We start from the raw sequence: 22,888 nt of genomic DNA, 5'->3' as shown, positions 1-22,888 counted from the left end.
AACAGTCTTTGTAAATAAGGAGGGATGGAGGGGTTGAAGGGAGGGCAGGGGAAGGGGGAAACAATAAGAACCAAGACAGATTATGTAAAGGTGCAAATTTCCAATGATGAATGTCATTTTACTGTATACCTAAAATGTACCAACAAAATAAAATTTAAAAAAAGAGAAACCAGGCCGGGGATTTAGCTCAGTGGTTCCGGCACCTGCCTCACAAGTGCAAGGTCCCGAGTTCAATCCCCGGTACCAAAAAAAAAGAGAAACCATGCAATATTTAAACTTGCGTGTCTGATTTATTTCACTTAACATTACAGTCTCAAGATGCATTCCACTTTCCTGCAAATTTCTGCATCCATTTTCCTGCAAATGACTCAAGTTTATCTTTCTTTATCTGTTGATAGGATTTCTGCTCATTCTGTGTAGTGGAGTTGGGGGAAAGTCCTTGTCTTAGCAGGTGCTGGAGGTGCTGAAGGCTGTGTATGGGTTAGCTGACAGGTCCCAGAGCAGCTCGGGAGGGGAAGCCAGAGTGGTAATGAGGCACCTGGGACTAGCATACCTTTAGCAGAGTCTGCAGGGTGGTTGTGTACCAGTGACTTCCAACATAAACCTTGATGATCTGTTGGGGGGAATACACAGTGACCTCTGCTGTCCATTCATCTATGGAAACCAGTGAGAGGGAACACATCATATGGCCAGAAGGGAAATCAGGTAGGACATTTTGGTCAACAGTATGCTTCATATTAAGACTCCCTGCTTCATCATTGTGTTGCCCACTCTAGACAACAGAATCTGTTGCCTACTCTGAAAAGTAGCAGAAATCCCCAACATTAGTCTTCCCTGGTGCTTCTCACAATATAGGTTTCTGAGGAAGGGGTGAGGTAGGCTTGGAAGGGCAGCTTTGAGGGTCAGGAGGTGACTTTGGGGTAGGAAGGGGAAGCTTTCTGGAATTCTAATCATGAGGGCACTGATCCTTCTTTGGCTGACCCACCTCCCTCAAGAAAGCTGGGCTCATGGTCCTATGCACCTACATTGCCGACTGCCCTGGCTTCTGGCTGGCTGTGTCCTGGGTGTGTAGCTTTTCATGTGGCTGATCAAATTGATGCTGGCGGTCCCTCTCCATGTTTGTGCTTAAGTCTGGCAGATGTCATACAGCCAGCTCTCATCAAATCACTGTCACTTTTATAGAGACCAAGTATCTACGTGTGTCCCAGGGCTCTATGCTGGGAAGATGAACCCATGATGTTTTTTCTGGGGGTAACTATATTTAGGCCTCATTCTGATGTTTGAGAACCAGTTTCTTTTTTTGGTACCAGGGATCTAATTCAGGACTTTGCGCTTGCAAGGCAGGCAGCAGCACCACTGAGCTACATCCCTGGCCCAAGAACCAGTTTCTAATGAGGTTTGTGATGAGCAAAGGGTATCTAACTAGATTATGTGACCAAGATGTAGGAGTTACAGAATTACACTGTGGACTCCAGGTAGACAGAGACTGAGTCCATGCTGTACAATTTTCTACCTCTGTCCTGGCATATGGTAGGTGCTCAGTAAATGGTGAATGTTGCTGAATGGTAGTACTACAGCTCAAACTTGACCCAGGAAGCTTCTTAAGATATTTTTTTGAGACAGGATCTCCCTATGTAATTCAGGTTGGCCTTGAATTCACTATATAACTGATGCTGGCCCCAAACTTGTGGCGATTCTCTTGCCTCAGCCTCCCAAGTATTGGGATTATAGCCACGTGCCAATATGCCTGGCTAAGAGCTTATTAACTGGTAAAAACACATTGACTCAGATTCAAGCTCCAGTGTTAGCACTGTGTAAATTGGGCAAGTTTCCTTCTTGAGCCTCTGCTTCACCTGTTAGGTGGACCCACGGACATTCCTCCCTGCCTGATGGTGAGAAACAGCATGTTGGCCCCCGGGGGGGCCCCGTCTGGGTAAGCAGCCCTGTCTCTTCTACTGAGATGAACCATAGGCTCAGAGGTAAGGAGGGAGAACTTAGCGTGAAAGTTTCCCTTTACAGAGAGCCCACAAATGTTGGTCTGACTTTCCACCTATAGTTCCTAGTCCCAGCCTGTCTTGTCTTTCCTCTCTAGTCCCCAAGACCTCCACCTCTGTACTAAATCAAAACCCAGAAGCTTCCCCATTTACTGAGCACATCCACCGATGACACAATCCTCGGCTCCAGATGAGTCTTCAGAGCCACTTTCACTGGCTCATAGGTGATGTCCCTCTTGTCCAGGAAGGAACAAAGCTCATACACCTCGGAAAGGGTCTCTGTCAGCGGCAGACGGCAAGTGCCCAACCAGTTCCTGCCCAGAAGAAAGACTGTGACAAAGAGCCTCTGCGCTGCACCCTAAGAGTCTACCCTGTAAACTTTCTGTCCCTAGAACATGCCACAACACTAGCTCAAGCCCAGCATCAGTAATGTAATTTCCTCAATTTAATTAGAAATCTATGCTATCTTGAAGGAGAGTAAGCCTGGACACAAGCTCACACAATGTGGAGCTGGGCTTGACCTATTTCAGCAAAGCCCACTAAATTGACTCATTTTAAGTCTCCAGGCCCCGTCTCAGATTCAGAGACCAGGCCAGAGTCCATCTATTCCCTCCCTGCCCCATAAATATCTGTCTGAGACCTCTTGGTCCTGGTGTGGCAGCCTGCCATTGCCTTGAGAGATTACTAACACCCTATGTGTCCAGGAAAGAGGCTGAGATCTGAACACCAACACCCTTCTCACACCCTGATCCTCCCCTCAAAGGCACTTGTGTTTGCCTTTTGTGACATTAGGGGAGGAAATGTCTGGGAGAGACAGATGATGGTTTGGACCAACAAGGCCCCAGTCGACGCTATTAAAGTAAGACAATGTTTAGGGTCAGCTGGCCCTGTCACCAGGGGCTCAGGAAAACCCACCCTTAACTTTAGTTTTGGTACTAATGGATTTTGTAACCCTAGCCAAGTTGTTCCAGTGTTCTGAAACTCAGTTTATCCTTTTATAAAGTGGGATTAGAATCCATACCCTGGCACCAATGGGGACATTCTGAATTAATCCTTCAAGGCAACAGGCAGGTATCAGATCTCCTGGAAGGCCTGCTCTGCTTTGCTTTTTCTTAGGAGTTCCCTGTGACCTCTGGCCTCTGTGTGTGTCCATTCCAAGGGTAAAGAGGACCTTTGCAGAGGTCTGCTTGGGGTGCGGTACCCAGCTCTCTGGGGTATGATTGTGGCTCACTCATTTCAGACCCAGCACAGGGCAATGGATAGCAGAGAACAAAAATATAAATCAGCATGAAGCCTTTGGGGGCCCTTGTACCTCAGCCAGACTTGTTCTCCTAGGCCTTAATCTGGTGGTGGGGATGGAGGATGAAACAATGGGTTGACCCCAATGATGCTTTGCCTCAGGCTCATGGGAAAGGCCTCAGGTTGTTTCAGAGAAGGGCAAAGCCCAGCCTGATGGAATCAAACAGCTCCCTAAGGGAGGCCTTACTTGACATGCTGGAAAAGGACCCCGTTCCCCATGATGTATAGTCTGCTTCCATCCAACGTGCTCTCAATGTGGAGCTGTCCCAGTGCGGAGTCTGGGTACTTGACCAGAAGACCCAGGGCCATCATGTAAAGAGGCTTCACAGACTCTAGGCCAGCTCCACGCCCCCTCTTTCCAAGGCTTGGGGGAGGACAGGAAGTTCGGGAACAACCACCTGTGTGGGGGAGAAAAAAGTGACTCTTAGGACCCCTCCACTGCATCACAGCTGAATTAGAGGCCATGGGTCTCAATTCCTCCTGCTGTCCCAATTAAGTGACGTAGAAGGAGGTTACCTGCTTACACAGCCCAAATCTGGATTATTTCAACATCACTATACTTAGTCAGCTTTGGAGGTCAAAACTATTTGTTGAGAGGTGAGGCATTTGCTATATCATTAACATATGAAATTCAGAAATCTCAGTATAATAGCCATCTGGCCCCAGCCTCAGCAAGAATCTGAATCAGTTCCAAGCTCTGTTCTAACTATCTAAGGGTAAAGATCGGCAACCGTAACACAGAACCAGATGTCATAGGCTTCCAAGATTCATAGCCCCTAGTGCCGACCCCTCTGGACAGAATTTTCCCAGAGACATATTGTGCAGTGCTACTTTCAGGTTGGGTATTTAGGTTTCTGGATCTTGGTTGTAGACACAGGGTGCAGTTGTCACAGCCCACAAGACCCTCCTCAGTGGCAATAATGGGCCAACAGCCCATCTCTAGGCCAATCCTAGAGATTTTCATGGATCATCACCAATCCTCAGGCAACCCTATGACAGAGTTAGTGCTATCTTCATGTCACAGAAATAAACCATGCCCTGAGGAGCTAATTAAGTATGCTTCCCCTGCCCAGGTTTCCAGTATAGAGCAAGGTACTTAGTATAAATAACTGCAGAGCTAGGCAGGATTTAGTGTCAGCTATCCCTCTCCAAAGCCAGCAGGGCTGTCTCCTTTAGTTAAGATGTTTATAAAAGGTTAACACTGTCCTTTGTCTTCAGATAGTTTCTGTCTACAAAGACACTTCCATTTTGTGTTGCTCCTGTGGAGTGGGGACTTTTCTAACTATCTCACAGATGATCCATGTACTCTGGAGATCAGAAGCTGGATCCTATAGTCTGGAGATCCCTCCCTCTGGGGGAGGGAGCCAGAGTTATACCTCCTTAAGTGGATTGTAAGACCCTAAGACAGGCTCCTGAGACCTGCTGCAGGATACAACTCCCCTTACATAGGCTGGGAAGCCATTTGCCCGGGAGAAGCTTGGGTCTGAAGACAGGGAAAGACTTCATTCCCATGGGACAGATGCTCAGTGATGCCAGGTCAAACTGTACATGTATACAGGGGCTGGGGATTTAGCTCAGTGGTTCTGCTGCGTGCCTCACAAGTGCAAGGTCCCGAGTTCAATCCCCAGTACCAAAAAAACAAAAAACAAAAAACAAAACTGTACATGTATGAGACAATTCTGCACATTCTTTTTTTAAATTTTGGCAGGTCTATTACTTGGGAAGGTTCTGTACATTCTCAAAGGCCAGCTGAGAGCCCCTGAGGTAGCCAGCTCACTGAAACATGTACAGTAGTTTCCATGGAGGTGCAGAAGTTAGGAAGTGGGATGGTGAAAGGCAAATCAAAAACGGGGCAAGAAGTAGCTGGAATGAGCACGAAGACCAGGCCTGCATGGGAGTCAGGCAATGTCAGAAAGAAGGAGGAACAGGCATCACAGCCTATTGTTGTGAGAGATGGGAGGTAGGGAGATGGGATGCAGACAAGGGAATTTGGGGTGGGAGAGATCGCTGAAGCAATGGTAGGAGATTTGTCTCAGCATTTCCAAAACCCTTCAGCTGTGCCTGGAAGAGGAAAGTTGAGAGTTGCAGGTAGGTGCCCCAAGTCCCCAGTTGCCCAGGACTTCCACAAACAGGGCAGATGACTCCAGGCCCAAAAAGCTTGCCTCAGGCCCAGCTTCCCTCCCCAGGACATTCTGGGCTTCATTTCCCCACGTAGGCTTGATTTCTCCTGATCCAGGATGGGCAGGATTATCTGGGGCCTTGGCTGCAGAAAGAGCACTCCCAGGTTTCAGGCCAAATTTCTCTTCTCAGATTCTAAGCCGGCCAGAGCCTGCTTCTCTCACCACCACCCAAAGCCCAGAGTGGTTGTGGGAGGGGAGATGTTTGCTCTTGGTCTCTCCAGTTCAAGACCAGAGTGCCCCAGAATGTCAAAGGAGACTAAGGTTCCTGGGCAACGTACCCATGTTCATCCGGCACAATCGTATGGCTTCTGTGAGCTCAGGGATTTCCAAATTTTCCACTTCCGCTTCTAACACATCTATGTTGGAGAAATTATCCGGAAGTAAAATCTTGTGTGAGCGAAGAAAATTTACTTGAAAAACAAAAGGAAACAACATGAGTTAACAAGGCTATTTCTGATTTCACCTTGGGTCCAGGATCTTGCAAGCTTTTGGTGTTGCACATTATACTAGGGTCTCTTTCATTGTTCTGAAGCCATTTCTAAATATACCTGTTTAGATTAGCTTTGAATTTGTGGTTTTTGAGGTGAAAGACCCCAAATGAGTTGGCTTTCCTGTGATTGAGTCCAGAGGTGTAGCCTCCCATGTCCTGGCCTGGGGCTCTCAAGCCAGGCCCTTCTGGTGAGCACTCTGGCCTGGAGACTTACCCTGTGTAGTCTTGACCCAAGAGCAGGTCATTCCAAAAGAGAGAGTTGTCTTGCTGCTTAGAGAGGAGCTCCCCAGCCAAACCTGGGCAGGCAGGTGGCACTTGCATTTTGTCCCTGCCTGAACTGGAGTGGAGGGGGATGAGATGGAGCCAATACTAATGTCCTGTGTAAGCCAACTTGGAGATTCAGAAGCACATCACAGACAACCTCCTAGGTGACTCTGGATCTGAATGGCCAGGGTTCTAGGCATTTGGGACCCTCATGCAACCTAGGTGTTTTCTGCTCTAACTAGGAGGCAACAGCTTGGGATTAGGGGCACATTCAGTTCACATCTCTATCAGAGATCATTGTGGGGCAGTGGAAAAGCTCTCATCCCTCCTTAGGTAACTGGCTCAAGCCAACTATTCTACAGGATTTAGAGGAACCTGTCACCTCCACCCCCTTTCCTTGTATTCTTTTTGTTGTTGTACTTTGTTTTGTTTTGTTTTTTGAGACAGGGTCTCACTGCGTAGTTCAAACTGGCCTTGAACTCACTATGCACCACAGGCTAGCCTCAAACTCACAGCAATCTTCCTGCCTCGGCCTGCTGAGTGCTGGGATCACAGGCGTGCGCCACAACAGTGAGCTCCTTCCTTGTATTCTTTTTTTGTTTTGTTGTCACTGATGTTGTTTGGGGTTTTTTGTTTGTTTAATAGTAGAAAAGTTTATATGAAAAAGTAAGCAAAGAGTGAGGGAGAAACTGGCTCTGTAGGGCAAGCCTGGGCTGAGTAAAAGGAAAAGGCAAGATAAAAGTACACCCTGAAGGACACAGGACAGACTATTGTCTTTTTTTTTTTTGGTACCAGGGATTGAACTCAGGACCCTGCGCTTGCAAGGCAGGTGCCAGAACCACTGAGCTGAATCCCTGGCAGAACAGACTATTGTGAGGAAAGCCATGATAGCCTTGTACTCTGAGTGTAGAGGAGGTGAGGGCAGGCAGGACTATCCTTGGAAACAATCCTATTTCCTTGCTCTATGAGTGTTCTGGAGGCCAGTTGGACATATAAGGCAGAGTTAGAAGAGAAGGTGACTTTGGAGTCCAGCTCAGTGTTCTGCCCTTTACACTGATTTCTATGGCCTCTGACACTATGTCAGGGAGTTTCAGTGCCCCTTTACAGCCAGGCCACCACAAAAGAAATAGGATCTAAAATAGCTCTGACCCAAGTGAGAGTCTAATGCTAGAATCTGCTTCCCCCCTGGGAGACTGTCATGCTTCTGCCACCTCTGCCCAGGGTACTCCTGAGGCACTGCGGGGAGGGTAGGGAAGGGTAGATGACCATATCACCCTGTCCCTGCCTCTGCAAACCTCCCACTCCTACCCCCACACCCCGACAGATCAATCACCAATGAAACGGAACTCGCTGCACTCGCACTCGATCAGGACCACAGTCTCAGCCAGCCACAGCAGGTTGTCCTCAGTCACCAGGCTTGGATATTTGGCTATCAGGTCTATAGGCAGGAAGCAGTAGTGCACTTCCTCTTCTGTGTCTAACAGTGGTGTGTCCATGAGCCCCAAAGGTGCCTTATCATGTAGGCCTGGAGGAAAGCATACAGGACATGTCACCACTTTCCTGTGGCCAGGGCTCTCACTGATCTAGGGACCCCAGAGAAAGCTGGAGAGACAACCCAGGAGATAGTTCCTACCATATACCTCCTCCCTTTCTCTCTTTTCAGATGTAGCCCAAGATTCAGAAAGAATGTAGTATGGAATGGGGCATGGAAGTTTTGGGTTTTTTTAGATAGTGAAGAACAAAAGGATGTGTAACATTTTGGTTTATGTACCCTGCTCACTACACTCATTTATCTATTTAGTTCTTTCTAATTGATCAAATGAACCACTGTGAACTAGATGTTGTCGACTTTCCTGGAAGCTCAAAATCCATCAATAATCATGATTGTCTTATTCTGGTGTCTCAGATAGGCCAATCTATGCTGCAAAGCACTCATCAGACAGCAATCACTTGGGGACATTTTCCTGTGTGGTGGTTGGAAGTAATTTGAAAGGAAGGTGGCATTTCCTGGCTCTTCAGAGGGGGTGGAATACAGTCCAACCCTTCCTAAGTGAAATCAGTATGCAGAAGAATGAGGATGAGTGAGGATGCTGAGTTCCAGTAGGCAAGTATCCATGGAGAAGGCATGTGGTAGGATCCTAGGTCAAGGGAGATGACAGAGAAGTGGAGAAATCATCCAGAACTAGTCTAGTAATGAAGTGATCTCCTGATGGAAGCATTTCAGTTAGGATAAGGCAAGGGGAAGCGAGTGTGGGCTGCAGAGGGGCCAGTGTATCCCTGATTATACCTGTGAAGGCTGGGCTTTTTATCGGGAACTCAGAGGGTTTGCTGATACACTTCCATGTTCGCCAGTAGTTCAAAGATGCTCTCTCAGCAACAGGTATGTCTGCAGGCCTCACACGGAGGTGGTGTTTCCCTTCCTTCAGATTATCTAGAGTCTATGAGAAAAAGGAGATTACTGTCTTGAGAATCTAAACATGGTAACAGTATGTCAATTCTAGAGTGAATACCAGAAAAATCAATATGCGGCAGTTTACTTTGGTATTTTAAAATATATTGAATCAATCACAAAAAATATAAAAATTTAGGGCTATAAAACATCATGCTAATATTCAAAATCCCAATGACTATTTTGCTTCTGAATTTTGAAACATCTCTATGTTAACATCATATAACTTATCTTGTACAATCTAAGGAGTAGTTTACATTTCATTGCTGTAATTTTTTTTTTTTTGGTACCAGGGATCGAACTTGGAACCTTGCACTTGCAAGGCAGGCTGCGGCACCACTGAGCTAAATCCCCGACCCGGAGTAATTTATATTTAATCACTGATATTAATATACATCAATACAAAGTAAATCAACTTGATATTTTCTGTTATCATTTCTCATTAAAGTTCAACAATCCTTTTATAAAACTGGTATATTTTAAATATACATAATGATAATATTCTTCATAGAGAATTTGTACTTGTACACCATATGTCTTGCTTCTTTTTTCCCATTCCCCTCCCCTCCTTTCAACCGCTCTCCCCCTCCTTACTTAACAAAAACTGTTTCCATCTTTTCCTTGTATTCTCTTTTTTTTTCTTGTCTCTATCTTCCTTTTCTGCTCTCCCCTCTCTTGTTCTCCTTCTCATTTGAACATTTTCTTCCCATTTCCCAATATCTCTTATACATTTTGGTCTTTATTTACACTTTCAGTTTCAAACACCAGAGAAATAATGCAGTATTTAAACACGTGTGTCAGATTTATTTCACTTAAGAGTATGGTGTCAAGGTACATCCATTTACCTAGAAACGTCTTAAGCTTATCCTTCTTTATGGCAGAGTAGTACTCTATTATATTAAAAAACCATATCTTCTGTAAGCATTTATTGGTTGATGGGCATTTGGGCTGTTTCCAAGATTTAGCTATTAAAAAGTATGCCACTATAAACATGGGTGTGCATATACCACTGTTGTATGATGCATTTAATTCTTTCGGGAGGATACCTAGAAGGGAAACAGCTGAGTCAAATGGAACTTCTAGTTTTAGTTTTTTGAGGAATCTCCACACGTGGTTGCACCAGTCTACACTCCCACCAACAGTGGAGAAGGGTTCCTTTTTTCCCACAGCCCTGTCAGCATTTGTTATTGGTTGATTTTTTGATAATAGCCATTCTTTCTAGAGTGAGATGACATCTCAGCATTGTTTTAATTTGCATCTCTTAAATGACCATTGATGTTGAACATTTTTTCATATATTTATTTTTCATTTCTACTTCTTCATCTGAGAAGTGTCTATTCATTTCAAATGCCCAGTTTTGGATTGAGTCTTTAAATTTGGGAGGTCTGATTTCTTTTTTTTTAGTTATTTGTATATTCTAGATATGCAGTCTTTTGTCTGAAGAACAACTGGCAACATTTTTTCCCCACGCTACTGATTGTCTCTTCACTCTGTTGGTGGTTTCTTTTGCTGTGCAGAAACTACTTTTTTGGTACTGGGGATGGAACTCGGGACCTTGTGCTTTCAAGGCAGGCGGCAGCACCACTGAGCTACATCCCTGGCCCTGTGCAGAAACTTCTTAATAAGATGAGATTCCAGGGCCCAGGGATGTAGCTCAGTGGTGCCGCTGCCTGCCTTGCAAGCTCAGAGTTCGATCCCCAGTACAAAAAAAAAAAAAGATGAGATACCAGTAGTTGATTCTTTGTCATATTTCCTGTGTGATTGGGGTTTTATTCATAAAGTCTCTGCCTACACCAATGTCTTTAAGAGTTCTACCTGTTCTATCTTCCAGCAGATTTAGTGTTTCTGCTGGAAATATTTTAGTGTTTAGATCTTTGATCCATTTCGATTTTAGTTTAGTGCATGGTGAAAGATATGGGTCTAGTTTTAATCTTTGGCATGTAGAAAGGCAGTTTTTCCAGCACCATTTATTAAAGAGGTTATCCTAATTGCATGGATTTGATTCTTTCCTTTCCTTTTTTTGATAAAGTTGGATAAGGGTTTGTCAATGTTATTTAATCTTTCGAAGAATCAACTCTTTTTTGGGGGGGGCAGTACCGGGGATCGAACTTGGGTCCTTGCGCTTGGGGGACAGGCGGTGGAACCCCTGAGCTAAATACCCAGCCCCTCAACTCTTTGATTTATTGATTCTTTGTATTGTTTTCTTAGTCTCCATTATGTGATTAATTTCTGCTCTGATCATTATAATTTCCTCCCTTGTACAAGCTTTGGGCTTGACTTGCTCTTCTTTTTCTCTTAGCACGAGGTTCAACATTAAGTTGTTTATTTGAGCTTGCTCTGTTTTTCTGATACGGGAATTCACCACTATAAATTTCCCTTGTAGGATTGCTTTCATTGTGTCCCATAACTTCTGGTATGCTGTATTGGCATTATCATTTAATTGCTAATTTCTTTTTAAATTTCATTTGTGACCCACTGATTGTTCAAGAGGGTGTTACTTAATTTCCATGTGCTTATGAAGTTTTTGTGGTTTCTTTTGCCATTGATTTCCAATTTCATTGCACTATGGTCTGATAACATGCATGGAATAATTTCAATTCCTCTGCATTTACTTAAGCATGTTCTATGAGTTAGTATGTGGTCTATTTTGGAGAGTGTCCCATGTGCAGGTGAGAAAAATGTGTATTCTGTTGTTGTTGGGTGGAACACTCTGTACACATCTACTAAGTCCATTTGTTCAAGTTTGGTTCAGTTCTGATATTTCCTTGATTTGTCTAATCTATTTATGATAGTGAGGTATTGAGGTACCCCATTACAATTTATTAGTGCTTACTTCATTTTTCATGTCTGTTAATATTTGCTTTATATAGTTAGATGTGCTGGTATTTGGTGCATATATATTTACAATTGTTATCTCTTCCTCTTGGATTGTTCCCTTTACAAGGATGTAGTGACCTTCTTTGTCTCTCTTAATCTGTCTTTGCTCGAAATCCACTTTGTCTGGCAATAGAATAGCTACCCCTGCTTTTTTCCAGGTTTCTGTCACATGGAGTACTGTTTTCCATCATTTGACTTACAGTTTCTGGATTTTTGAATTAAATGTGTTTCTTGTATGCAGCATATTGTTGGATCTTGCTTCTTTTTGGTTTTTTGTTTTTTGTTTTTTTGGTACTGGGGATCGAACTCGGGTCCTTGCGCTTGGATCTTGCTTCTTAATCCATTCTGCAAGTCTCTTTCTTTTGATTGGTGAATTGAGAACATTTACATTGATGGTTATAACTGATATGTATTGACTTATCCTTGCAAATGTTATTTTCCTATTCTTGATTTCCCTTTTCCCCCTCTGTTTAATTACTTGTTTTTCCTGGTGGATTCATTCTATTGGGTTTCAGAGAGTTGTAGTCCTCATTGTCTCTTTCTAGAATGTCCTTCAGAACATTTTGGAGTGCTGGTTTGGTAGTCATGAATTTCTTCAGGTGTTGTCATGGAAATATCTTATTTCTCCATCAATTTTGAAAAATAGTTTGGTGGGATACATCAATCTGGGATGGAAGTTGTTTTCTTTTAGGGCTTAAAATACTTCACTCCAAGCTCTCCTTGACTTGAGGGTTTGTGTTGAGAAGTCTGCTGTGATTCTGATGGGCTTTGCTATGTATGTGATTTGTTTCTTTTCTCTAACAGCTTTTACTATTCTGTTCTTGTATTCTTGTATAAATTTCTTGAATCTTGACTATTATATGCTTTCGTGTACATTTTTTTTTTACCCAAGCTAATTGGAGTTCTATATGCCTCACTTATCTGTATGTCACACTCTTTTCCATCCTTGGAAAACTTTTTGCCATTACTTCTATGAATAGGTTTTTCTTTTTATGTTCTTTGTGCTGTCTCCTGTTTTTTCTGGACTCTGGTTGATCTTATGTTATTCTTCTTTGCATCAACTAGCAGCTGTTGGATTGATTTTTTGTGGTCCCTTGATGTTCTTAAGAAATTTTTCTTTTCATGATCAATAACCATAATCTTGTCTTTTTTTTTTTTTTGGTACCAGGGATTGAACTCAGGTCCTTGCACTTGTGAGGCAGGCAACAGACCCACTGAGCTAAATCCCCAGCCCCATAATCTTGTCTTCTGTATCTGATATTCTGTCCTCACATTAGCTCATTCTGCTGTGTATACTTTTAATGGAATTTTTTTTTTGGTACTGGTGCTGAAACTCAGGACCTTGCATTTGCAAGGCAGGTGTGGTGCCTCTGAGCTAAATCTCTGGGCCTTTTAATGGAATTTTTAATTTCCTGGATATCTGTTTCATGGATTTTATTTCTTTCCTATGATGGTTTCCATCATTTTCCTAAGTTCCTCTTTTAAAAAAAATCTGTATCTGCTCTTGAGTCACTAACCATGTCTTTTTTTATGGTCACCATCTCTGTAGTTATCTGAAAGATTATTTCTGATTTGATTTTTTCTAGAGCCCCATTCATCTCTTTGTTATTTCCACCATTACCACTTCATAGAGTCCAGGTGGGTGCTTTCAAATTGTTCCACTTCATTGTCCCCTGGGTTTGCCTTTGGTGAGCTGGAAGTCTGGGGTTGCATCTTGCTCAACTGTCTTTTCTTTTTCTATTTTTTTTTGTTTAATTCCTAGATTGATGCTTGAAAATTCTTTATGGCAGATAACTTTATTGCTAGTATTTGAAACCCTTAGGAAAAGACTACTTCTAAGAGATGCCTTCCAGGTGTGGCTGGCTTTTAGGTTTTGTGTCTGTTGCAGGATCCTACTTCAATTTACTGGGGATGAGAAGTTGCTGCCTATTTGGCCTAGCCCCTGGCTCTTTTGATACTGGCCTATAGTATTGTTTATGACTCTTGGGCAATTGTGGTCCAAAAGAACAACTGATTAGGACAATTATGTCACCTTGGCTAAAGTAGTGTAGTCAGCAATAATAATAGCATCAAACATAGCCTAGAAAATGACAAACTGTGGTAACTATTAATTTGTCACCTTTAACCATATGAACTATATTTGTAGTTATATAACAAAATTTAAAACAAACCAGAAAATTGTATACAGTAAACATGCCCTCAATATGGCGATTTTTCTGGGGATTTAGCTCAGTGGTTTCGCCACCTGCTGTGCAAGTGCAAGGACCTGAGCTCGATCCCTGGTACCAAAAAAAAAAAAATATGGTGATTTTACCCTCAGAGGAGAAAATTTAAAATGGGTTGGGGGGGGAATAGAGAAATAGAAGCAGAGAAAGAGATTAGAAGCAAAGGAAGATTATGTGAACTTTGGGAAACTGGTGAAGATGACAGGAAGGAAAGAGAGAAGGAAGAAATAAAAACAAGAACAGAGCAGAACAACAACGACAAAAAACTAGAAACAAGCCTGGAGATTTAGCTCAGTGGTTCCAGCACCTGCCTCGAAAGCACAGAGTCCCGAGTTCAATACCCAGTACCAAAAAAACCCAACTAGAAACAATCTTCACACTCATATAAAAAGAAAAATCAAGAAAAGCAAAACAAAAACAAAATAAAAGAATTGAAAAAAAATGTTCACTTCAGGATGTGTCTTTGCTGTAACTGGTAGACAGAGTGGGCAGACAGAGCCCAGATCCATGTTGATTAATCCCAGCAAGGCAGCCATAGATTTATGATGGGGTAGTAGATAATCCCAGCAAGCCTGCACCTTTATTTCCACTCAAGTTCATGCTGATTTCTAGCCGTGAGGCTGGAACCCAATTTGTTTAGCCTGCACCACTCTGTGTGCCTCCCTCCTCCTGCCAACTTGAACTTGATTCTGCCTCACCCTGATACTGTGAGCCACTAGATGGAGTTAGCCCACAGTTGATCTGAGTTCCATGCTCAGTTGGCATCTCCAAGATAGCTACTGGCCAATTACCCTCTCCTGGGGAACATCTGAACCCAAATAACTCACCACCCACTGCAGTCTGCTGTTTCCACTGCTCTGTTCCACTAGTGCATTTCTCCATAAAGGCCTCAGGGGTCGACAGTAGTTACTGTGCATCTTCATGTTCAAGCTGCCCTCCCACACAGTGAGTCAGGGCTCAGGGAGAAAGTGCAGCTTCCCACCTCCTTCTTGTTGTCTTCAATGTTAAAAATCTCTTTCTTTGCTCTCCCCATGGGCTTCCATTCTCACTTCAGATCCTCGCTGGGTCCCAGGTACCCATTTTCCTCTTTCTTCTGTTCCTCATGTTGTTATATTCCGTCATTTGGACACAAAATCTCAAAGAGGCTGTTTGTTTCTCTGCTGTTCACCACTTTGCCATTTCCCAGAAATCTTTCAACAATCCTTTCTGACCTACTGTAATTATGATTTTCGCATGGCTGTGTTCATCCTAATCCTGGGAAGTGGTACAAGTAGTGAGATCAAGGGGTAATAAAAATGTCTTATACTGGCACAACATTCCATGTTTTCAAGTCACTTTCACACACATTCACTCATTTACCATAACATAACTTTGTGAGACAGATGTGGTGTTTTACTGATGAGACAGTCAAATTCAGAGACTTTGTGATGTGCACACAAGAGGTCTCTCAAGTTCAGAGCATCTTGGCTTGAAGCACCTGATGACCGGGGTTGGGTGAGATTAGAGTGAAGCACCTTACTCAGCAGGGCCGAAACCCTTATGTAATAACCTGCTCTTCCTCAACAGTCCTCCAGGGGGGCAGATTATCAAAACATCAAGCCAATTTCTTCTGATTGTACTCTAGAAGAATAATTCTAGAAATTCTAGAATAATTCTAATAAGTTTTGGAGACAGTAGGGGAAGTGGTGCTTAAAAACTCTATATAACTAACTTTCTCCTCTTAGAGTATTTTAATGGACATAATGTCTCAGATTCAGCACTAACAAAAAACAAACAGCAACAAAACAAAACAAAAACACCTGCTTCTAATTCCTAGCTACACACATAAGGCTGTTCTTGGGAATCCTGAGTGTTGAGAAGAGCCCCTTAGTGGTCACAGCTACAAACTGCACCTATATAACTTACAGTTTGAAAAAGGAGGTGGACCAGAGTGAGAGAATCTTCCCCACTTTGCATGGCTGGGGAACTTATGGGAGGACTGGAAATTGTTGGGGTAATGGAGAATGTTATCCTGGGACATTAAGCAATGAGGGAAACAGTCATGTGTGGAACCCTCACTCATCCATTTGAGGGATACTCACTGTATATTGCCAGTGCCACAGTTAGACACCATACCTAGACTCAAAAGAGCTCTCAGCCTGGGAGAAAAGAAAGACCTAAAAGCCAACAATTTACATGTGCTGATAGAAGACTTAGCATCAGTTATGAAGTTTTTAGACCTCCAGGGACCTTAGGAACTCTCCACAGCACTACAAATGGACCAGCTTTCTGGTCTCTCTTGGCTTGGGATTGCACACAGTTTTAGCCTCCATGTTGAACTGTCAGCTGTCTTGAGGAGGAAAATCAGGCAGAGAAGAGTTTCTATATGAGTAGTTGGCCTTAAGCAAAGAGGAATCATGGGCTGGTGATATAGTCCATGATTTTGACTTTTTCCCTCTAGACTTGAACATTCCTCAGAATTCATCATTTACATGATTTCTCAAGACAGAAAGGAGCTGCCCAGTCTCTCCTATCCTACATCCCATTCCTCAGCAATACCTCTTTGTTCTACTATCAAGACATATCCAGAATCTGAATGCACCTCACTCCACTATTACCACCTTGGACCAAACCACAGTTGCCTTTTTCTTGTATGCTGCAGGAGCCTGTTCTTCCTGCTTCCTCCCTTGCCCCCTATAGAGTTGAGGCCAGGAACCAGTGCATTTTTTTTCTGTAAAAGGCCAGATGCTAAATATTATAGGCTTTGCTACCCATACAGTCTCTGTAAAATCAAAGAGGTCTCTGTTGTAGCTCAAGAGTAGCCACAGACAATACATAAACAAATAAGCATGCCTGTATTCCAGTGAAACTTCATCAATGGGCACTGAAATTTGAATTTCACATAATTCTTTTTTTAAAATTTATATATATATATATTTATTGGTACATTTTAGGTATAAAATACATTTACATTTATCATTGGGTGTTTGTACCAGAACATGATGTATCTTAGTTCTTATTTTTTCTCCCATTACCAGTGCACCCTTCACCCCCTCCACCCTTCCCTATTTACACAGATTTTGATTCCATTTTTTTTTCTTTCTCATAATTTTTCCTTTTCCTTCTTCCCTTTTCCCTTCCCCTCCCACCATCCCCTAACCCTTGGACCTTTTCCTATTTCAAATTATCAATTATTCATTTTAATCATTTTCATCCTTATTTACACTTTCAATTTCTCACACTAGAGAAACTATTCGGTATTTACACATGTCCTATTTATTTCACTTAAGAGTATGGCCTCAATATGCATCCATTTAGCTATAAATGTCTCTAGTTTCTCATTCTTTATGGCTGAGTAGTACTCCATTTTATAAAAAAACTACATCTTCTTTATCCAGTTTCCAGCCGATGGGCACTTGGGCTGTTTTCAAGCTTTAGCTATTACAAACTGGAATTCCACATAATTCTTAATGGCACAATGTATCACTTTTATTATTATTTATTTATTTTTTTTTGCCATGTAAAAACCCAAAAACCCTTCTTAGCTCGTGGCCTACACAAAAACAAAAGGAGGTGAGGGCCAGAGATTTAGCCTAGTGGTTCTGCCGCCTGCCTTGCAAGCACAAGGACCCGAGTTCAATCCCCGCTACCCCCCCAAAAAAAAGGAGGTGGGCTGGATTTGATCCATGAGCTAGTTTGCAGACCTCTGATCTAATATCAAGCCATCACCCAATGATCTTTTTATTTGCAAATTTATTTCACATACTATAAACTATAAATTAAAGTGTAAGTTCATTGGCTTTTAGTATAGTCATAGAGTTCAATCATCACCCCAATCTATTTTGATACCGCAGAAAGAAACCTTTAACCCCTAATAGTCATTGCTCATTCTCATTCACCTATCCTTCCTAACCTGTACCCCATCCCTCAGCAGCCACTAGTCTACTTTTTGTCTTTATAAATTTGCCTATTCTGGGCCAGGGATTTAGCTCAGTGGTTCTGCCACCTGCCTCGCAAACACAAGGTCCCGGGTTCAATCTCTGGTACCAAAAAAAAAAAATTTGCTTATTCTGTATATGTGGTCTTTTGTGTCTGTTTTATATAGGTAGAACCATATACTATGTGGCTTCTTTCACTTAGCATACTATTTCACTATTCTACTCTTCTTTTTTTTTTTTTTTTTTTTCGGTACTGGGGATCGAACTCGGGACCTTGTGCTTTCGAGGCAGGCACCGGAACCACTGAGCTAAATCCCCAGCCCTATTCTACTCTTCTTTGTAGCACTTATCTCTACCTGATATCATATGGCTATACAGTTCACTCTTGGACTACCAGAATTTTGTGTATAGTTGGTGCTCAATACACACCAAGTGTTAAAATCAGAATCAAAAGCTGGGAGTAGTGGCACATGCCTTGTAATCCTAGCACTCAGGAGGATCACTTACAGTTCAAGGCCAGCCTGGGCTACATAGTGAGTTCAAGGCAGCCTGAACTACATAAAAAGACCATGTCTTAAAAAACAAAACAAAACAAAACAAAAATCAGAATCAAGACAATAATAGACTTCAAGTGACCCCTTTGGAGGCCAAAGCTACAGGACAGGGGTAAGGGGGGTGGGAATGGGAGAGGTAAGGAGTGGGGATGTGAAGGTATGGGAGGGAGTGGACAGCAGAACAGCAGTAGGACCCCAGGTACCTATCATTCAGCTTCCCATCTCATTCTGCCTGTTGGCTCATACTGTACTGCTTTTCAACAAAGCCTACCATAATCCTGAATAAGATATGCCGCCTGTTGAGTGTACATGAACTTTGGTTAGCAGGAGGCAAAGTCCTATTTTGACTGTTAGGGACTAACTCTGAGGGATCCTATAGTAAAGAGCACTAACAGTTCAGAGCAGTTTAGATATGTACTGTCTAATATGGTGGCCACTGGTCACATGTGGCTACTCATTTCTTGAACTATGGTAATCTGAGTCTGAGATGTGCTGTAAATATAAAACACACATCAGATTTTGAAGACTTAGTACAAATAGGAATGTAAAATATATCAATTTTAAATACTGATTACATATTGAAATAATATTTTGAAAATATTGGGTTAAATAAAATCAACATCACCTATTGATTTTTACTTTTTAAAAATATGGCTACTAGAGAAATTTTACATAACACATGTGAAGTTGGGCATAGTGGTGTCTACCTGTAGTCCCAACTACTCTGGAGGCTAAGCCAGTAGGATTTCTTGAGCCCAGGAGTTCAAGGCCAGCCTGGGTGACAAAGTGAGGCTTTGTCTCAAAAAAAACAACCCACATCACTTACGCACATAGATCACATGTTATTTTTATTGCATCATCCCATTTTTCCTAAAACTCATAGGAATAATGCCTAGAAACCAGAAACGTTCTCAATAAATCCTAACTGAATGCAATAAATGGGGCTTCCTAAGAAGGGTCTTTGGAATAAGAATTGGCAAAATCCATTTTCTCCAAGCACAGTGTTCATTTAGGCAAAGACCTGAAAACATCATTTCCATAGACTTGTTTCATAGTCTGTTAAGGGAGGCAGATACATGTAATTCTTCAAATTCTACTTCTCACACATGAAACTTTGGAATAGAACAACACATTGGCCTCTGAGTTGTTGCCTGCCATTTGGAATTTGTTTTCCAGATGGATTGTTTCAATTTGGGAAGTGGGGACAGCAAAAAGGTTAAATATTTCAATAAACTGTTTGCATAATAGGTTTATATTATTATATTTAATTTTTAATTTTTTGCAGAACTGAGGATCGAACCCAGGACCTTCACACTGAGCTACATTTCCCAGCCCTTTTTATTTTTGTTATTTTGAGACAGTCTCGCTAAGTCTCTAAGTTGGCCAGTCTGGGTGCAAACTTATATTCTTCTTGCCTTAACCCCTCAGAGTGCTAGGATTATAGGTGTGCATCACTATGCTTGGCTAGGTTTGTATTCTTTAAAATGGTTCTTCAAAAAATTATCTTGATCTCTTTGATCTTCTGCAATGAACAAGGTATTTCCTGCCTTTCCCCACAAAGTGGTGTCTTGGCATAGAGTGGCATTAGCACTCCTGAAATGCCAGGCTATTTAACTGGCTTTGAAGCCACTTACAAGCAATTCTAGTCCTCCATTCCTGAGGCAATTGAAAAAAATTTAAGCTCAAGTGAGAAGCTTGAAAAAATTAAAAGAAAAGAACAATACAACTTGCGCTGAAGCGTGTTAAGGATTTTTTATTTCTGAATATATAATCACTTTTAAGCTAAAACATTGAATTATTTAGTAAAGAATATCCATAAACACACGCACATGAAATGTTCTCACTCCTCTGTAACCCAGACACACACAGTCTATCTCAATTTTTCTCTAAGAGTTGTTGGGGAGGCATAATCAGTGATGCATAAAGCTTCCCTGGAGATTGTTGGTTTACACTTGTGGAGATGGAGTAAACAATACCTTGTCTGCACAGTGGAATTAATATGGAGCATGGCCAGTGGTCCTTCACAATCATAATATTTAGTTCTTCTGGTTAAAAAAATTCTCACTCAATAAACTGCTTAAGATCAGCCACAGAAATGATTTCTGAGGTTTGGAGAAAACAGGAAAGAAGATAATGTTTTTGGTGGTACTTTAATCATTTGTAAGGGCACTTAAACCTCTTAAAATAAGAAAAGTGGAAGTCTCTCGGGGGGAAAAAAAAAAAAGAAGTGAAGATAAAGGAAAGATTCTGCAGTTTGGAGACCTTTCTGATTTGCCAAAATGAATGCTGCACACCTAAAGAAGTACAATGAGAGGGCCAGGGATTCAGCTCAGTGGTGCCATCGCCTGCCTCACAAGCGCAAGGACCCGAGTTCGATCCCTGGTACCAAAAAAAAAAAAAAAAAAAGAAGTAAAAGGAGAAGATTTTATTTTATTTTATTTCATTTCATTTTGAGATGGGGGGGTTTCAGTTACATTACCAAAGGTGGTCTCAAATTCCTGGGCTCAAATAATTCTGCCTCACCCTCCTGAGTAGCTGTAGCTGGGACTTCAGCCATGCACCACAGCATCCAGAAAGAGGTAATAGTGATAAATCTTTCCGATTTTAGCAAGTCCTACAATTTCTAATGTTTTCCCTTTTCAGAATTCAGTGAAAAAAACAAGAAGCAGCTCAAAATAGGATTTTCAAGAGCTATGGGAATCCTCTCAGTGGACCTTAAATCCCATACCAGGTCCATGGTAGTTGTTGAATAGATTGGGCAGAGTCAGGATGAAATCTTTTCTTTTTTTTTTTTTCTTTTTTTTTGGTATGGGGGATCCAACTGAGGACCTTGTGCTTGCAAGGCAGGTGCGGTGCCACTGAGCTAAATCCCCGGCCCTGAAATCCTTTCTTAAGAACATGCAAAGCCAGCATATTGTTCACTATTTTATAAACAAAAGACTCCTTTTTTTCAATACTGGATCTTGATCCTATAGCCTCAAGCATGCTCAGTAAGAGCCCTACGACTGAGCTACATTCCTAGCTCTTGTTCATTACTTTAAGTCATTCATCACACTGACATTAACAGAGGCATCTCAGGAACCAATATATAAAAAAATACATTTAGTGAGGGAAAGCCTGTTTCTGATCACCACTCTTGGAAGAGAAGAATATCTTACCTGCAACAAAGGCATCAGCTGCAAACCCAGTGCTTGCTCATACAGCAAGTTCAGTTCTGCACAACTGGAGAAGGAGAGCTTAGAGGTGTAGAGATAATAGTGCACGTGCCTAAATGTGGAGCCATCTCTGTCTATGAACAACCTCTGGTTTTCTGAAGAGGTCAATGCTAAAGCCTCTTTCCATAGCAGGGAGTCTGGGAACTGAGCAAGTTTGCTTCTGGGAACTGAGAAATGCCAGCCCCCAACATTGAAATGAAACAAATCCTCTGCTGATTCATAGGGTATGCCAGCCTCCTCCTAAAGGAAGAAAGAAAAGAGAGCTATGTAAAAGAAAGAAATAAAAGGCATCCTGGGCCTGGTATGGTTGGTGTATGCCTGTAATCCCAGAACTCAGAAGGCTGAGGAAGGAGGATTGCTGCAAGGTCTAGGGCAGCCTGGGCTACATAGTGAATTCATGGCCAGCCTGAACCACACAGCAAGACCCTCAAAGTAAACAAATAAACTAACAAACAAAAGGCATAATGAGTGGAAAAGAAGAATTCAACTATCTTTGCTTATTAATGACATAATCTTGTACAGTATATAGAAAATCCTAGCCAGGGATTTAGATCAGTGGTTCCAGCGCCTGCCTTGCAAGCACAAGGTCTCGAGTTTGATCCCTGGTACCCCCCCCAAAAAAAAAATTTGGGCCGAGGATTTAGCTCAGTGGTTTCGCTGCCTGCTGCGCAAGCACAAGGACCCAAGTTCAATCTCCAGTACCAAAAAAAAAAAAAAAAAAAAGAAAATCCTAAGGAATTCACTAAGAAACTATAATGAGCCCAGCAAGGTTGAAGGATGCAGATCAGTATTTTAAAAAATATTTTTAGATTAGCAATAAACAATCCAAACTGAAATTAAGAAAATAATTCCATTTCCAACAGCATCAAAAACAAAATACTTATGAGTAAGTTTAACAAAGGATGTGTAAGATTCTGAAAAACTTGAAAATATCATTGAAAGATTTAAAAAGATCTATGTAAGAGGAAAAACATCTCATGTTCATTGAGTGGAAGACATTGTTAAAATGGCAATACTTTCTAATTTGATCAACAGATTCAACACAGTATCTATGGAAATCTCAACTGCAGTTTTTGCAAACATTGACTATATGCTAAGTTCATATAAAAATACAACAACCTGAGTAGCCAAAACAATCTTAAAAAAGGAAAACAAAGTTTAATGATTTATACTTCCCACTTTCAAAACTTACTGCAAAGCCAGAGTTACAAAAACAGTGTACTACCAGCAAAAGGAGAACTATATAGACAAGTGGAATCAATTTGGAGCCTAGAAATAAACTTATATTATGTTCAACTGAATTTGTCCATCAATTGATTAATGAATTTTAAAAGGTAATATATCCATATAATGCAATATGATTTGTCATTTAAAAAGAGAATGAAATACTGATACATGAGTGAACAGTGAAACATTATGCTTAG

General features: G+C 41.8%; 1 protein-coding gene across 4 annotated transcripts in view; it reads right to left on the bottom strand.

Moving 5' to 3' along the window:
- Positions 1-22,888, bottom strand: part of Kctd19 (potassium channel tetramerization domain containing 19) — a 37,054-nt gene that overhangs the window by 6,648 nt on the left and 7,518 nt on the right. For 2 of the 4 annotated variants that reach the window (XM_087205168.1, XM_004843235.4), the window contains exons 2-8: positions 21,408-21,704; positions 8,515-8,665; positions 7,561-7,752; positions 5,752-5,883; positions 3,481-3,691; positions 2,148-2,308; positions 554-654 (exon numbers count right to left, since the gene is read on the bottom strand). In XM_087205168.1, the coding sequence (XP_087061294.1) occupies positions 554-654; positions 2,148-2,308; positions 3,481-3,691; positions 5,752-5,883; positions 7,561-7,752; positions 8,515-8,665; positions 21,408-21,422 (963 nt within the window). In that variant the 5' untranslated portion in view covers positions 21,423-21,704. The remainder of the gene's footprint in view (positions 1-553; positions 655-2,147; positions 2,309-3,480; positions 3,692-5,751; positions 5,884-7,560; positions 7,753-8,514; positions 8,666-21,407; positions 21,705-22,888) is intronic. The other 2 variants (XM_087205179.1, XM_021256875.2) reach the window with 2 other exon arrangements.

This window comes from Heterocephalus glaber, unplaced genomic scaffold (assembly GCF_053883595.1).
Source record: "Heterocephalus glaber isolate CG9 unplaced genomic scaffold, H.glaber_assembly_v1.0 deba00000071, whole genome shotgun sequence".
NCBI classification, from domain to species: Eukaryota; Metazoa; Chordata; class Mammalia; order Rodentia; family Bathyergidae; genus Heterocephalus; species Heterocephalus glaber.
Note: the sequence above shows the minus strand (reverse complement) of the source record. Positions and strands in the feature narration are given on the sequence as shown.